Below are 18,020 nucleotides of genomic sequence, written 5' to 3'. Positions count from 1 at the left end.
AAAGAGTGGGAAATGGAAACAGCAAGCTTTTTCTCTAGTGGCCCAAAGTGTAGTTCATGTTACTTTGCATCTGTCTAATGCATTCATGTTTCTATTATATTGTTAGCCATCACATTCAATGTCTGCCCCTTGTGGATTCCTTCTTCCTGACCATTCTCGCCTGGTCCATTATGTATCTGTCAATGTAATTCCAACTGCTTTTTAATAAGACATTATCAAGAGTGAAGGATTCCCCCCCCCTTCAAGTCCAGGAGGCCCTTTCAGATGGCACTGAAACCAGGTCTCTTTAAAAAGGCTCAAAAGCAAATAATCAGATCTGGCAAGTCATTAAGTCCATTTTATGGCTCCTTTTGCCTCTGGGTAAGTAAAAGTTTCCTTCTGTTTTTGAAATACTCTGCTATAAGGCTGCTTATGCAAATACTTCATCAAAAAGGCTATTTCTTTGGTACCACCAGTTCATCGGTTATTAATATTTCATTAAATTATGCATTCACCCACTGCATTCACCCCTCTCGGTGAATGAGGTGCCATCGTTAAAAGCCTACATTTTTTTCTTTATAATCTTTGGTAAGGCAGGAATTTGTAGTTTGCGGTGGCTCAAGTGGTTAAGACGCTGAACTGCAGGCTGTGGAAGGTCGGTAGTTCAGCAGTTCGAGACCCGGGTGCCGCATGACGGAGTGAGCTCCCGTCTCTAGTTCCAGCTCCTGCCAACCTAGCAGTTCGAAAGCAAGAAATTGCAAGTAGATAAATAGGTACCACTTCGGTGGGAAGGTAACAGCGTTCCGTGCGCCTTGGTGTTTAGTCATGCCGGCCACATGACCACGGAAACGTCTTCAGACAGCGCTGGCTCTTCGGCTTTGAAACGGAGATGAGCACCGCAACTCTAGAGTTGGATTCGACTGGCTTTCGAGCAAGGGAACCTTTACTTTAAGGCAGGAAACAAAGTTGAACTTAACAGTGGGGAAAAACATAAAAACTCATGAGAAGTAATTCCCACCCACCATTTCCAAAATACAAAATCATGACATTATGAAAAGGTCATTGGGTGGGTTCCAATGAAAGAAATGAAAGAAGGGTGTTCATAACAATTCATAAAAAGCAAAGGGATACATTTTCTCGCTAATTTTTTCATTCTTCTGTATAATTAAAAATTGCTCAGCATTCACAAAACTTAATCTGCACACAGAAAATTATTTTTTGCATCCTTTAGCAATATTTAGCTGGCCTTGCTGGGAGGGCGGGGTAAAAATCAAATAAATAAATAAATATTTGAAAAAATGAAAGGGGGGTTATTCCCCTTAAATTACACAAAAATCCCTCACAATTCAACATATGTCTATCATCTAATAACTTTTTAAACATATCTAATTTACCATTCAACCAAACATTAATTGCGCTCTTTACTATAGCCCCCATGCCACATGGCTCTTGTCCATGCAGATCCTGTGGTTACCAGCAGAACCTTTGCTGTGATCAAAGGGGTCCCCTTCCTTTCTTTATCAGCAGCAGATAAGCTGGTTGATCCAACTCACTATGTTGCTCAATGAACAGTTATGTATTTTCCTTGTTTTGGCTTGAGAAAGTCCCTTTGTCTATGTTTGGTACTTTACATTTCAAGGTATAAGCCTAAAATATTCTAAGCAGACCCTTAAATTATCTTAGATGTACACCTTGAAATGTAATTTTCTCTGACAATAAACGAGTATTTTGAGAGAACCTGGAAAACAGTTCCATTTATCAAGCCAATCCATAAGAGGTAGACTGGTTTTAGTTCCGCGAAACGTATCAGCTGAAACCCCAATTTGCTTGCATGCCAGGGTCTTGCAAGTATTGCAGTTCATCAGGCAATTCCGCATTCAGCAGATTTTCATAAGAAGCACTCAAACCCCAGAGTATAATAGACTCCAAATTTGGCAGTGGATAATAATGAAGAGAAAATGTTACAAAACGCATCTTCCCACCTGTGGTCCTGTTGTGATCCTCCATTCTTAGTCATTTCCACTAGTTTTTGCATATTTCCCTTGTTAAACATTTGCCTTCTTGGACCACGCTCCCCAGAGATGTTTAATCCATTCTGGCTGCATCTTTGGCCCCAGGGGAAGAAAACATCCTGGTAATGGAGACTGACATTCTTTGTCTGTCTACAGGGTTAGAAATCTCCTCCCAACTTCTTTCCCAAAACTGATCACTGACAAATGGCTATTTCCCATCCAGTGGGAGAATACCAACTGCCCATCAAAATGTCAGCCCCAGTCTCTAGTGAGGTATGTAAACTTTGTCAGCTTCTTTAAAATCCCAGAATAAAGAGGGTGTGACGGCAGACACAAGGAGACCCATCTGGACCCTCTGTTGCTCCTCCAAATGCCTCTGCAATCATAACCACAACGACAGCATAGTGTGTGGATCATCCTTGTGTGGAAGAAGCCTTATTCATGCATGTTCATAACTTGAACAATGTGGCATGAAATGGTGACTTCCATATGGAAGCCATAAAAAAACTAATACTATGGGGGAAAATATTCATGTGAGGCACTGCCTTTTACTCTTGGGTAGCCCCAAAGCTACCCAAAGCAGGGGCATCCCACTTTCTAACCTGACCCAGAGACCCACAAAACTCAGGCCAAGGAAGGCAATCCTGGTTCTGAAACACAGAGCTAGCCACAGCTCTGAAAAAGGGGTCTCCATTTTCAGGTGACAGGCAACCTCAAAGCAAGCCTCCAGTCTTCCCCCTCCACCCAGCAGAGAGATACTTATGGAATGACAATGAGTTCCACCAGGTGAAGTATCTACATTTCTAAAGTCTATTCAGAGGCCACCTGGCAAATAGTCCTCTTCTCTCCAGTACCTCACCCAGACCTTTTGTGTCATCTCATGTCTATGTGTGAATTCTTTGTCCTTCCTTGCTCCATCCCTCAGGATACCAAGATAAACCAATCAAGCATTCAAATTATTAACGATCCTTCCTGACGCTAATCAAGGACCCATCTCCCATCTTTTGTTTGTATCTGGGAACCTATTCAACTGTTTTGGCAGAACCATTAGTGGTCAGATAATCCATTCAACTAGCCACCCAACACTTGGCTTCTATTGTTACATTCAGACCCTGCCTCTCTGGAAGCTCATTGGTCACATCTAGGCCCTGCCCATCCTGATGCCACACACTCCTGGGACTCATCATTGGTCCAGGTAATCTATTGTTCTCACCTAGAGCTGCGGTGGCTCAAGTGGTTAAGACGCTGAACTGCAGGCTGTGGAAGGTTGGTAGTTCAGCAGTTCGAGACCCGAGGGTGCCGCAAGACGGAGTGAGCTCCCGTCTCTAGTTCCAGCTCCTGCCAACCTAGCAGTTCGAAAGCAAGAAATTGCAAGTAGATAAATAGGTACCACTTCGGTGGGAAGGTAACGGCGTTCCGTGCGCCTTGGCGTTTAGTCATGTCGGCCACATGACCACAGAAACGTCTTCGGACAGCGCTGGCTCTTTGGCTTTTAAACGGAGATGAGCACCGCAACCCTAGAGTCGGATTCGACTGGCTTTCGAGCAAGGGAACCTTTACCTTTACCTTTAGACCAGCCCCCAGGGCCGCCCATTGGTCTGCATTGTCTTCCAATGGTCATATCCCAGCGAACACATGGCCTTAGACCGTGTGCTTCTGCCATGATGCCAAGTGGCAGTCCACCCCTAAACTCTCTGGGTTTAGGCCATAATCTCATCTTCATGGACCTCTGCACATCTGGACAGGTAGCATCACCCCATAACCCCTCCACTAGCTATCAATCACCTCTGCTCCCTTAAGTCTGTATTGTGTGTGTGAATGTTTGAATATTGTTTGTATGCTTGAGAATATTTAGTAAAGAAATCATTATTTTAGCCACCCAGTTTCTGTGTCAGTTCCTGGGTTCTTGGGAATTCTAACTCTGGTATACACAGGTCTGATCCTATAGTTAAGTCAATTGCATATTAATAATTATAATCCCCCATCTTTATTAAATAATAGAGCAATTTGGCTAACAATGTCCCTCCAAACAAACATTTCTTAATGAAATCTGTTCATGCACTCAGGTACAGACCACCAAAGCTTGGTTCACCTGCATGAGATGACTGCAATGGTAACATGACCTCATGCATGTTGAATGTGCCCTCAAAATCTTAACATCACAGGTAAAACACTGCATCACTTTAATCACAATTCTTTTCAGTTAAGGTAGTCCGCACATTCATATATGACTTGTCAAGTGCAGAGAAATCAAACAGTTTATATATGTGTGTTTGGACCAAGCTTTGATGGCCTATTCCTCAATACGTAAACAAGTTCCATTGAAAAGCATGATGTTTGAAGTAATGTTAATGTTTTTTCTGTGGCATTTGATCTTCAGTGGCTCATTCACACGTGCAGGTCATTATTTGATATCAGTAATTAAGTGATAAGTATGCACACATGGACCAGTCCAGGTACTGAACAGTAAAGTTATGAAAAAATAAAGTGATGCTCATGCATGTATGAATCACATTATAATTCTGGGCATTATTGTCACTGATCTCTTTGAGCTGGAGAGGTGACTGCTCTGAAAACCCCAATAATGAAAACCTCTATCCTTAGCGACCAGGTTTTCTTCTCCTATAAAAGCCTTTAGTTCTAAACATTTATGTTGTGACACTTGATCCACATCAGTAGCAAGTAATTTTTTCCCCAAGGAGCACTGCTCCTCAGTTCTTGCAATCAATACATTTCTAGAGAATAATCTTTGGGAAAGGAACCAGAGAATTCTGAATAAAACCTCTTAAAAGCTTCCCAAGATTCTCAACCAGCAACACGATGCTCTCTGCTTTTCAAAGTTGATTTCTCCGTTTTAACTAGATGCTTTTTAGAATGATTTAAAACAGGGAATAGCTTCTGACCGTACAAATTGCAGATGAATGGACAAAAGGGGTATTTTGGCAAGGCTGTCTGACAGAGCAGCCAGATGGAAATAATCTCAGCAGAGTTGGCAAAGCACCTTTTTTGATACTACTGACTTTCTGGCTTATTTTTCATACATAGGCATAAGCCACCTAGCATATTTAGTACGTTTGTCATAAAATTGTTCTTTGCCTGCCACTGGCCCCAGTACGGTTCGTTTATTACTTATCTCTGCTTGTATTACATTGTAATTTGGATAATATGACAAGTTCCATTTTTGGAACTGGTCTAGATTACTTCCAGGTCTTCATACATGAGGTTTATATGGCCTTTGAGTTCCCCTTTCCCTATTCATGCAAAAGTAACGTTCAGCCCCTCGGGGGGGGGGGGAAACAGCAGTGCAAAAATGGTAGTGCTGCAATCTACCCATGTGAACATTCAGCTCTGCTCACCCAAGATTCCAACTGGTGGAATTTTCACAATGACTATCTCCCTTATGTATTCTTGAAGTGCAAGTGGGTATGGTAGGATGCTTCAAGGGGTCAGAAATAACTTAAGGATATTATGGTTTACACAAGAAACGTGTTCATTATAAGTGTACAAAAACTTGCAAACTTAAAAGTAACTGTCCTTATTGTTATTCAGTTTATATATTTCCAGGGGTCTTGTTGTAGAAAAAGAGCTGCCGGAGCTCATTAGCATAACTCATTAGCATAACTTATTTGCATATGCCACGCCCCCTGACATCACCGGAAGTGACAGAAGGCCACACCCCCTGACATCACCGGAAGTGTGTCAGAAGGCCCGGCTACTTACCCTCCTGCTTCATCCTCATTCCCAAACAGAATGAGGATCGAAGCAGAGGGCGGGGTAAAGTAGGGGGCGGGGCTTCACCACGTGACCGCCCCGCCCCCTAGAGGTTCTCTTCCGGAGCTCCGTACCTGAGAGCTCCCCCCCGACTAGAGCCCTGTATATTTCTGACACCAACAGTTCGTGAACTTATGGGCTTAGTGAAAGGGTTTTTACAAGTTTCTGTTTTTATTACTTTCATTTATTTCTCTGAATCCCTATCTGGAAATATGGCAACCACACCTGGCAAGGTAGGCTGGTTATAGCCCTGCGTGAACACCATAAAATATTTCCTTTGAGGCTCAGGCTCAAATTACACATTAAGGAGAATTCCATTTTTTTCCTTGTGTATGTTTAAGCAAGGAAGAACGGTGGGTGACGAGAGACTCCATAACCCTTACTGCCCCCACAGATCTTCAGAGAGCTCAAATTAAGGTCCCTACGCCCAATCAGAACACAGAACCAAAACCCAACACCATCTCAATCATAGCACATTCTCAATTCTATAGCACATGACCCAATAGTAGTCAATAGATAAGACACTTTGATTGTAATCCTAAAACGATATCTCTGAGAGTAAGCCCAGTGAATAAAACATGATTTACTTCTGAGTAAACATGATTAAGATGGTTCTCTTTGACCTTTGCTTGAAAGAGTTTTTGGGCAGCTGGCACATAATAAGCCCCTTTGGTGCGACAGAATTTAAGAATAGCATTGGCTGTTCTTTCACCTTGGGAGGCAACATACTGTATATGGGCTTTCTTAGCCCCATTTGATTGAAGGACCATACCTAAGTATTTAAAGCAGGAAACCTGCTCTAATGAATGCCCATTTACAGACCAGATTCTTTTCTTTTAGAAGACAAGTGATGATACACTATCCCTGTGTTGTTATGCTGAGATTTTATTAACTGTTTTTTAAACTCCACCCATCACAGACTCCTCAATGGCTGCCTAGAGAAGGGCGGCATACAATAAATGTGTGTTGGCAAGCAGTCAGTAAAGTGAGATGTATATTTCAAGAAGGCTGGATAACTTGGTGAAGTTACTGCATGGATCTACAGATGGCAGCCCTGGTTTTCAGGCAGTGATTCCAGGGCTCTTTTTGTAGCAGGAACTCCTTTGCATATTAGGTGACACACCCCTAATGTAGCCAATCCTCCAAGAGCTTACAGTATTTCCTTCCCTTTTTCTGGACTCACCGAGACCCCTTATTTTCACAACACAATGACGAGTTTGTCTCTTCTGCAGAAAGGTTAAACAGCTTATTTTGGTGACAAGTGAAATGTTCTAAAGCTGTAACAGTTTTCAGAGTTAAACTGGGCGACACCAACTGGGTTACAAAACTAACTGGTGGTTTCTCCTGGTGAGACAGATGGAGCGATTTTATCTGAGCAAGGCTCACGAAACAGTGGGATCTCTGATCCTTTCAATACGTATTGCCTTCACCGCACTGGAAGTGTGGATCTTATCTATATAGGCCAGACACTTCCCTAGGCTGGAAGTGTGGATCTTATCTATATAGGCCAGACACTTCCCTAGGCTGGTCACCCTTTGACTCAGACCCTAAAGATAAGCTTAGCTGGCCCATCGGGGTTCTCCCTTGACCCTCTCACCTATTCCTAACCACCCCTTCCCTATGGTAGGCTAACCTGCCTAACACAGGATACCTCGTCCTATCTCTATTTCTTTGTATATTGGCCTGAGCCTTTCTAGTTGTATGTAGAATAGTCTGAGCTCATGCAGCTTCTCCCACTGGCGGTTCTTTAGGTTCGTGAAAAAGACATGATTTGTATGTATTTTTGAAGGACTCTTTTGTATACTGCCCTGATCCTGCTTGCAGGGACGGCGGTATATAAAGCCTAATATAATTAATTAATTAATAATAAAACAGGCAATTTAGAAATGCTGCGAAGGTCTCATCTTGATTGGGCCCACAGCACACTGGGACAAGGCAGTCTTGTCCTCCCCCCCTGGGTGCCATTTTAAAGTCCAAAACAGCTGTGGGAGGATGCCCTCTCAGCACTTGAAAAGATGTGGGGGGAAACAAGATTGCCTTGTTCCACTGTGCTGTGAGCCTGATCCCCTCATGGATTTTTTGAAATCACCCATTGCAGGCTTTAAAATGGCAGCGGTGTCCCCAGAGGTCGTTTGGTAGAAAAAGAGCTAGGGGAACTCATTAGCATCACTCATTAGCATATGCCACACCCCCTGACATCACCGGAAGTGTGTCATAAGGCCACACACCCCGCCCCCAACGGTCCCGGCTGCCGCCGCCGGCCTTGCAGCTCCACTGCCGAGCCCCATGAGGGGCCCGGCGGTGGACCTGCAAAGCCGATGTGCCCCGCCCCCCGTACCTCACCCGGGGGAACTGCGATCCCCCGCGATCCCCCCCGAAATGACCTTTGGGTGTCCCCTTGTCAGACATGAGGACACTGCCTGGTCTAATTTGGCCCTACGTCCCTCTCCATTAAGAGTGGCTTTTTCTCAAGTAAATGTGCACAGGACTGCAGCCTTAACAATGCTGAAGGGTCCAACCTCATTAAAGGCAGCAGATGAAATCCTAACAGGTAGGTTCGATTGTTTTGAGGTATAAGGAAGAAAAGGTTTTTTTGCTAAATTATAGTAGTTGACTCCAAGTTCTTCTATTAATGTGGCAAAATGAAAACCCATACACAGTTCTGAACATCAGAGAGCTCGCAGAAAACTCAGCTGCACTAAGCTAGGAAACAGATTAAGCAAAGATTATGAAAACTTCACAGATTCAACCAACTGTACCAACATTTATTGACACTCTCAGAAAATTTAGCAGTGCTACAAACTACTGACCTTACCCTAAACCCATTTGTCTGCATGCTAAGTGGCTTAAATTTTCTTCCCATCCATCAGCACATACGTGGTAAGTGGTAGCTGACCTGTGAACAGTCAGAAACATCAAGGAGCTCATGTTTTTAGACACAGTCACTGTGAAGGAAAAAAGGAAGATGTAATTTTAATATGCCAAAAGGGACAGCTTACACTTGGGTTTCTATTACTTTCCCCATTACTCGGTTTCTCAACACTTGAAAAATGCAGCTCATAATGAGTGAGCTACCTTCATCAAATGGCATTGCAGGTAGACACCAATGACCATTTCACCACAATCCAAATGTGGTGATGTATGATAAATCCTTTTTACTCATCAGGGTGATGCACTGAGCCCATTTAGATAACCCTAATATCCCGGCATGATCTCCTTCACTCTAGCCTTCAGACTGTCGCTTGGCTCACAGCCTGCGACACCTAAGAAGGGAAAGCTAAATCTGCTTGCCTCCCAGATATCTGGGCTGTTCAAAGCTGTCCCAAAAAAGGTCGACAAGACAGAACCATTTGTCACTGAACTGGAGCTCCCGTCCAATCCCTTGTTTCTGGGCATATATAAAATATGTTGTATGCCCTACAATCTAGTCAAAGACACTGTGTGTCTCCTTATGTATCCCCATGAGGACAAAACACCAATATGTCTAAACGTATGGACTTGTATCCACCAGAGCTTTTCCAAGGGCAGAATGACTCCTGCCTGTGGAGTGCAGATTCCTCACCTTCTCCTTCGTGCTGAAGTCCAAAATGCTCCCCCCAAAATGCTGCTCCTGGAAGATGGAAGCCATCCAGATGGAGGGCATTTTGAGAGGCATACTGACGGCAGCATGAGGGGGGAGGCAAGAAAATTGCACTTCACAGGTAGAAATGATTCCACCCTCAGAAAAGCTCCAGTGGATCCAAGACACGAGCTCTCGCCATAGGAGCCCAAGTGCCATCTTTGATCTGCTCAGCAGTCCCTGCTGGATGTGCCCTCTGTTTGGCTAGTCAGTATAGCAACTGGTGGACGTTTTTAGTTCTCAGTTGTGGCTCTCCATCCTTATGGAATGGCCTATCAGAGAAGGTACAGAAGATTCTTACTTTATACATTTTTCACAGGGCATGCAAAACTATCTTACTTTGCATCTGTTTTTTATGATAGTTTTATCTTATTTGATATAATGGTTGTTTTTCCTTGTTTTAAAACATTTTATAACTGGTTGGAAGGTGCCCTGAATGCAGGAAGGGTTTGGTTTAAATGATTAAATAAAGGAAATAATAGCTCTCAGAAGATGACCCAATCCATGTCTGTGTTGACTACCATCTTAATTCTTAAATGATTCATTGAAATCAGCGAAACTATTAATGGAGTAAGGAATACCTAAGACCATCCCCTGCTAATGCAACAGCCCAGATTAACGAAATGTGAAATATAAATCCATTGTTCTTAAGTGGTTCAGGAACAGGCTGTTCTTGCAGTTATCACATTCATTCTGCTGCTGAGCAATCAATAATACATCTAATGACTATAAGAAGACAACGGCAAGCTTCAGCACTCCATGGAAAACTATATCCTCGTAGCCCACGAGGCTCATGAGCCAGGCCTGGAGAATGGTTGATTTCCTTTCTTTAAAACCACTATATCAGAATATCTTTCTGTCTTTCGTCACAGGTAATAGCAACATGGGATCAAAACTGTTATAGAGTATATATTAGAAGAAAATAATTCTTCCAGGATTTTTTCCTGTCAGTCTTATTTTTTTTTTAAAAAGTGTTACATATCATTCCCAACACAGTACAAGAATAGCTTTTTTACATCTTCTATCTTTCAAAATCCTTCCCCACCCCTTATTTAGATCAGTTGATGCGTTCTTTATTCATAGTGAGTTTCCCAGCCTTATGAATAAAGATTATTTGTTTTCTCTAAACTGCTGGACAGACATCTAGCTTACATTAAAAATAATTTACTCAGCATCTGACTACTTGATAATACAGCAGAGTCCTTATGCAAACGGGGGGAAATCGCGTTGGTTTCAATAGTCTCGTGTATACAATGGGTTCAATTATTTTCTGCTGGAGAACTTAAATATGGACCATGACAGCCCTTTTGGTTTTCTCCAATACTATACAGATATGGCATGTGTGAAACTTTTATTTGGGCTTCTTGCTGCTTGGTTGTTGTTGGTTTTTTTCACTATAAGAGCCTTCTGTTTCTGCTTCAACAGACCATACAGAAAAGCATTTATTTGGGCTTATACATTCGAATTCCCATCTGTAAGGAGGGGGAGGCAGCTTTTGCATCTCTCTTATTGAATTTCCAGAACCAGCCAACTACTTCAAGTGCAGTTAAAATTACTCCAACAATTCCCACTTTTTTTGTTTGAAAACCTCACATTATAAATTCTAGAAAATTCTTCCGCTACTAAAACTTACCACAGTTCCATTCATCTGATTTGTCTGCACAGTCTATCTGCCCATCACACCACCCCTTATGGGGTACACAGTCATGGTTGGCACATGCAAGCTCATCCTTTTTGCAAAATGCTGTCATGAAAAATGCAAAATGGAAGAAAACAAGATTTAAGGAAGAAGAGTTCTGACAAAGATACAGCGAAGTCTTGAAAAGAAGATAGCATCTTCTTAAAGGGAGTACTCAGCTGAAGTACTAGTAGACCTCCAAACTATAGTATTTGCTCAATTGGAAGCTAGTGAGGACTGCTGAGTTTCTTTAGGCAGAGGTAAAATTTCAGTTTGTTCAAATAATCAAGTCTTATTTAACAGCACTTAGAACTGCTGCAATCTCTGTTCTGTTTACATGACCAAGGCATAGTTCACACAAGAGACAATTAGCAAACAGCAGGAGAAAAAACGTTTCTGAATATTTAGGATACCTTTAGGATATCTGCATCAACTCGCAACAGTTGTATAAACTTGGTCTCTATAGCTTATGATGCTTTGACCTAAATAATGCAGTCTACCAGCAGCCTATAATGGCCTTGACAACCTCCTTGATTTTGCAGTTCTAAGCAAGGAGGTGGGGAAATATTGAGACCATGTTGGGTCATCATCTATGGCTGGTGGGTTACATTGAAACAGGTGGATTACAAATTATGAAGATGAGATAAATTTAATTGCATATCCCATCTTCTCAAGTTTTCAGGGACAAAGAAATTAACAAGGCAATGCAATCAGAGTGTGATTTGGCAGTGATCCAAGAAAGGAACAAAAGCAACAAAAAGTGTATAGCTAAAATCCTTTCTCACATAACTGAACAAACAACATTCAAAATAATATATGTGAAATATCTGGATATTCTTGGTTATATAAATGAGCTCTGGAATCGCAGGGTCCTCCAGCAACAACACAAAGTGAAACCAAAATATGAGAGAAGCTATAGAACTTGAACTATAGAACTTCATTGAAGGTCAAAGAAGACGAGGACGGCAAAGGATGAGATGGTGAGACAGTGTCATCGATGCAACGAACATGAAATTGAGCCAACTTCAGAGGACGGCGGAAGACAGGAGGGCCTGGCGTGATCTGGTCCATGGGGTCGCAAAGAGTCGGACTCGAATGTGCGACTGAACAACAACAACAACAAATAGAACTCAAATTCTAGCCAATATATCTTTTGCATTTTATTTGCTTCCAATCCCAACTCAAGCCCCCCAGCAAAACAATAGCAATTGCAATAGGAACAAATACCAGAAGTATGAAAAAAGTAATGTTTTAAAGAAACTGGATTTTCTTAATGTTTTATCAATGTGCTCCTTGTATTTTTTTTTCACTTGTCCTATTATCAACTTGATTTTTTTTTTTGGTCAAAATCTGTGCTCCTTTCTGATTTCCTTAGTCGGGCAAGATTCCTTTTTTTAAATGAAGCTTTCTTGCTTTTTAGATCTTCCTTGACTGCTCATTCTATGCAGGCATCCTCCTTATATTTTTCCTAATCTGTGGTATATATACTATCTGAGCACCAGGCCTCTGGAGACGCGTATAAAATCCATGTGCTTGGCCATCTTGGTGGGCTTTGGCACGTAGTACTTGGTGAGGGCCTTGATGACCTCATCATAGGTGGTGTCCGCCAGTTTCTTAGGAGTGAGGAGGCCCTGGACCAAGCGAATCGTGGCTACTTCACACGTGTTGAGCAACAAGGCCTCCTTCTTACCCACGTCGGTGACCTCCTGGTACTCGAAGTTTGTGAGCTGTTCTACCCATGCTTCCCAGAATTCGGGATGAGAGGGTCAAATGCAGAAAGGTTACCCAAGGCGGCAGCCATGACTCTGGAGCGATGCAGGGCGCTGATCGTTGGGTCGGTGCGGGGCAAGGTTACATCTGGATTTGAGATAACTAGTGGGACCCATGGCCCACTTATATTCCTGTTCTTAACCCATGGCCCACTTATATTCCTGTTCTTAACCACACCCAACACACACACACACACATGATAGGTTTATTTACAAACAACTCCCACCATTGGTTCCTTTTAGGATCCGTGCTGGCCGACTGGCTAGCTCTTGGATCCTCCGCTTCTATTGTCTCTGGATGCAAAGCTTAACCTGTACGCATGACCATGTGCGAACCCGACTCCGTGCGTGGTCTCCCTTGGTACACTACACCCCTCCCCCCTAGGTCCAGATCCAAGTTCTGGGGAAGGGACCTCGGCCACAGGGACCTCTGCTGGGGCTGGTGTGCTGCTAGGCTCTTGGCTGCCTGTTGGTTCTGAATTGTCCTCCCCTCCGGGTAGAGCACTTGCCCTTGGATGTGTTGGAGTGGTTGCCTCTGGTTCCCCGGGATCTGGGCCATCGTATTTGCTGTCGTCAGGCACCTCCGCTTCTATTGTCTCTGGATGCAAAGCTTAACCTGTCCGCATGACCATGTGTGAACCCGACTCCGTGCGTGGTCTCCCTTGGTACACTACACCCCTCCCCCCTAGGTCCAGATCCAAGTTCTGGGGAAGGGACCTCGGCCACAGGGACCTCTGCTGGGGCTGGTGTGCTGCTAGGCTCTTGGCTGCCTGTTGGTTCTGAATTGTCCTCCCCTCCGGGTAGAGCACTTGCCCTTGGATGTGTTGGAGTGGTTGCCTCTGGTTCCCCGGGATCTGGGCCATCGTATTTGCTGTCGTCAGGCACCTCCGCTTCTATTGTCTCTGGATGCAAAGCTTAACCTGTCCGCATGGCCACATGCGAGCCCGACCGCGTGCACAGTCTCCCTTGGTACACAACACCTTCTTCTGTTTCATGCCTCTGTCCTTTCTTGCTGCTGCTTCTTCTTCTGCAGTTTGATGCCTCCTAACACCTGCACCCTCCTTGCAACCAGAGTTGCCAACCTCCAGATGTCACCTGGATTTCTCCTGGAATTACAATTGATCTCCAGCTTACAGAGATTAGATCCCCTGGAGGAAATGGCAGTGTGAACTTTATGGCATCACATCCCTGCTGAGCTCCCTCACCTCCCCAAACTCCACCCTCCCTAGGCACTACCCCGGTAACTCCAGGAATTTGCCGTCAGAGTTGGCAACCCTACTTGCAGCTGTTTATACAGCACTGAAAGTCAAATCTTTGACCTCCAACCTCTCCTTCTCCTTCTTCCATTCCCCTTTCCTCAAGGTCTTTTGTTTTAAAATACTGTTAATCTGCGATGAGGGTTTGTTCCTTTTAAGCTAATCATTCTACAGTGCCTGCGTTTGAAGTGCTTTATAAATAATAATTATCACCACCATCATCTGGATACCGACAATGAGAAAAGAGTAAGCAAAAATAGAAACTGAAGAACTGACATTTAAATTACAATATTCTTGCAAATCAGGACGGCTCTGATTTATGCCGTTTTAACCAGATCCCTTTTTCAGCCACTCCAACAATAAGGTACAATTATGCTTATATGTGCATATCTATGGGTGCAGTGCATTTTGCACTCCCTGGTTCAACTTTCACTCAGAGGAAGCTGGTGAATCATCCCCTTCCTAGCAAACTAGCCATCTGAGAAGCTACATGGGTCACCATTGAGGAGAAAAGAGATTTATAAATATCTAAATTAATAAACAGCTGAAATGGAATGTAAGTGACTGAAAATGAGGATGAGCCTGGGTGCTGAATGCAACCATTACTCAGGCCCTGACTGCACAGCTGATACATTCCCCACCCTACTCCCTAAAGATAGTACAGCATAAGGAAGCAAGAGTCTAGTATTAAATTCAAAAAGACAGCTCTAGACATGGTATAAATTTATTGTCTTAGCCATAGGCCATGACATAATACATTAGACTATAAAAAATGGTAATGTAAACAATAAAAAATATCAATTTACTCCTATACTCCTTCTACTTTCCTTGTTGCTAAGGCAAATACTGCCATTCTGCTAGAGACATAGTGGTCAAGGTCCGAGCGTAAAAATTTGTCCAAATCCAGATTGGAGAGTCCATTACGCTGTGGAATAATAGGGATGATGTACTTTAACCTAGGGGCTTCATGCCATGGGCAACTCAGAATATAATGTAAAATATCATCAACTTCCTCCATATCACAAAGGGCGATTTCGCACTAGAGTTGCCTCGCGGTGCAGCCGCCGTTTGCCCCGACACAAACATGTTAATTTCACACCCGAGGCTGCGGGGCTGCATTTTGACTCGCGGCTTCGCCCGATTTCCTCCGCAGTTTCGTGATCCTGGTTTTTAAGGATCACGAAACTGCGGAGGAAATCGGACGAAGCCACGGGTCAAATGCAGCCCCGCAGCCTCGGGTGTGAAATTAACATGTTTGTGTCAGGGCAAATGGGGCTGCGCTGCAAGGCAGCTCTAGTGCGAAATCGCCCAGAGTCTAAGCAGGGCAGGAATACCAAAGTAACTTCCAGTCCTGGTCACTGAGGGCATGGATTGAAATCTTAAAGCTGTAAAAGCCAATCTTAATTCAAGGCTGGTTAACTTCTCTAAATACAGGGACCTACAGTGATCCCTTTTTTTTTGTATACATCTTTTTATTAAAATTTTCCAAAAAGAATGTACAACTTGATGGTAAACATCAAAACAACATTTGAGAATACAGCAATATATTAGGTAACTGGTAACCGTATATACTTAGAGAACTTAATTCGTGTTCAACAATGTTTGCACAGTGATCCCTTTTTAAAAACTTGAATAATGGTGCCGTAAGACAACGTGCCATCACATCCTGATCCATAAACCCATCCTTTTTGAACACCCATTCCCTTCAGTTCCCGTGCTTGGGTTTTATTCCTTAATAGAACATCAGGAATTGAACATTTCAACTGAATCGAGGCCAAATGGTCATGTAATCTCTTGGAGGCTTTCAGGTGCAAACTAAAATTTAAACCCCGCAGGGAATCCTGGGGTTGTTCAAAAAAGAGAGAGAGAGAGCTCAACTTTTAATTTAATCCCTTCAAAACAAGGTCAGTGTTCTAACCCTCATAGTTACAGGACACCTCCTGAAATATGAAAAACTGAACTATAGCTGTTAATTATGAAAAACAGCCAAATTAACACAGTGTATTCTGAACACAGAAGATTAGCTTTCTAATCATGCAATTCCGGTTGGGAGCACAGAATACATTCTAAATAGTTAAAGTAACATACCTGAAGATAGCAAAAGCAAACAACAATAAACTACAACATGCGAATGAAGCAAACACAGACCAGCAAAAGGTACCGAAAGGCTATCAGAAGTGATTGCAATTTCTAGCAAAAGTATGACATGAAAGGAAATGTCAGGGCAGGGAAATAGGCAAATAGATGACAGAGGAAGAAACAAAATACAGAAGGGGATGAAGGCATTCAAACAAGACATGATTATGTGTGATAGAAAAAAGGAGAATTGGTATCAGATAATATAGTAGATACCAAGTGACACAGAAGGAAAAACCTGATACAAGAGTAAAGATGAAAGGGACAAAAGAGTGAAAAGGAACAATTTATTAAGAATGAATGTTGTCTACAAATTGACCTCACTCCTCCCTGTGGGTTGGATCTAGCAGAAATTTCTCTTGACGGATGGGGGTCATTTTTGCCCATTCCCTACTCCTGCTGCAAACCTCCAGCTCCCCAGCCACACTGTTCCCAGAGGACCCTTGTCCCCCAGGACCAGCGTTTGGGGGAGCATTTTGGGCTGCCGTGCCAGGGGAGGGGCACTGATGGAAATACCTGCAGTCGAGATTTTCTGCAGGATGCAATGCAATGTTAACTGTGGCACTGATGTGCTGAGTAACATATAGGCAACATGATATAAGAAACTTACAACAATTTTTTTCATCCACCTTATCAGGACAGTCTGGAAAGCCATCACATATCATTGTATATTTGATACACAGTTTGCTTGAGGGACATTCCCAAAGGCCTCGTTCTTTGCAACCTAAAGAAATTTTCAACAACAACAAAAAAGAATGCACTTCAAAAATTAGTCGAATATAGTCTGTCCTGTTATCAAAAGCAGCTCTGACACACACAAACTGACCTGTTACCTATTAAACTATTTATAATCCATACCCCACATGTACAAAAAGGGGCCCAAGGCAGCTTGCAATAAAATAATTTGTCATCTATTAGATCATATTATTTTTGTGTATAATACAATGGTTGAATTGGGAATTTGTGTGGTTGAGATTGTGCTAACCAGTTCAAGTTTTTGCTTGTTATGATTGTATTGTTTGTTTTCCTGCAAGTTTAGCTGTTTAGTTGCTGCTTATTGGTGGGTTCTGTTTTTTATGAATTAATTTTGACTGCTTCTTTAGGGTCATTTTAAGCCCTTAAAATCATTGTCACTGATATATTTTATACCACTCTGTTTTTGATGCTTTTTTCATCTTATGTTATTGATTCAATTATTTTATTTATATTGTCAGGCACCTTGAGGGCTGATATTGTTCAGCAGAAAGGCAGGCATAAGTTTTGTTAACTAATTTAATAAAAGTGAACTACTATGATGATTTCCAACACTTGTTTAAAATCCTCTGATAATGCTGCATCCTGGCACTGGCATTCAGACATTTACTGCCTCTGAACATGGAGGTTCCCTTCAGTCACCAGGGCTAGTAGCCACGAATAAATCTATCCTCCATGAATCTTCCGGGAGCTTTCACACATGCTAAATAATGCAATTTCAATCCACTTCAGTGACTGTCTACAAGTGGATATTGTAGGGCTGCAAAGTGGGGGCCGGGGGCGGGTAAACCCCCGCTTTGGAGGCCCGATTTCCGACGCCGCGGAATCGGGCCCCGGGGGGAACCCCACCCTTGCATGCGCGTCACCAGGAAGTGACGTGGGCATGCCGGGTACGCTGGGGGCGGGGCCACGATCATACAAGGGAAAACTCTATGGTTTTCCCTTGTATGGCTGTGCCCCCGCCCCCAGTGTGCCGGGCGTCCTCCCGTCACTTCCGGGTGATGTGCGTGCGGCGCGCACGCACAAGACGCCGGCCAGGAGCCCCCC

General features: G+C 43.1%; 1 protein-coding gene across 1 annotated transcript in view; it reads right to left on the bottom strand.

Moving 5' to 3' along the window:
• Positions 1 to 18,020, bottom strand: part of CORIN (corin, serine peptidase) — a 162,755-nt gene that overhangs the window by 19,328 nt on the left and 125,407 nt on the right. The window contains exons 12-14 of the mRNA XM_015412760.1: positions 16,831 to 16,944; positions 11,015 to 11,125; positions 8,578 to 8,707 (exon numbers count right to left, since the gene is read on the bottom strand). Of these exons, the coding sequence (XP_015268246.1) occupies positions 8,578 to 8,707; positions 11,015 to 11,125; positions 16,831 to 16,944 (355 nt within the window). The remainder of the gene's footprint in view (positions 1 to 8,577; positions 8,708 to 11,014; positions 11,126 to 16,830; positions 16,945 to 18,020) is intronic.

Source organism: Gekko japonicus, unplaced genomic scaffold (genome assembly GCF_001447785.1).
Source record: "Gekko japonicus isolate JY-2015 unplaced genomic scaffold, Gekko_japonicus_V1.1 scaffold682, whole genome shotgun sequence".
NCBI classification, from domain to species: Eukaryota; Metazoa; Chordata; class Lepidosauria; order Squamata; family Gekkonidae; genus Gekko; species Gekko japonicus.
The sequence above is the reverse complement of the archived record's forward strand: the minus strand, read 5'-3'. Positions and strand labels throughout refer to the sequence as shown.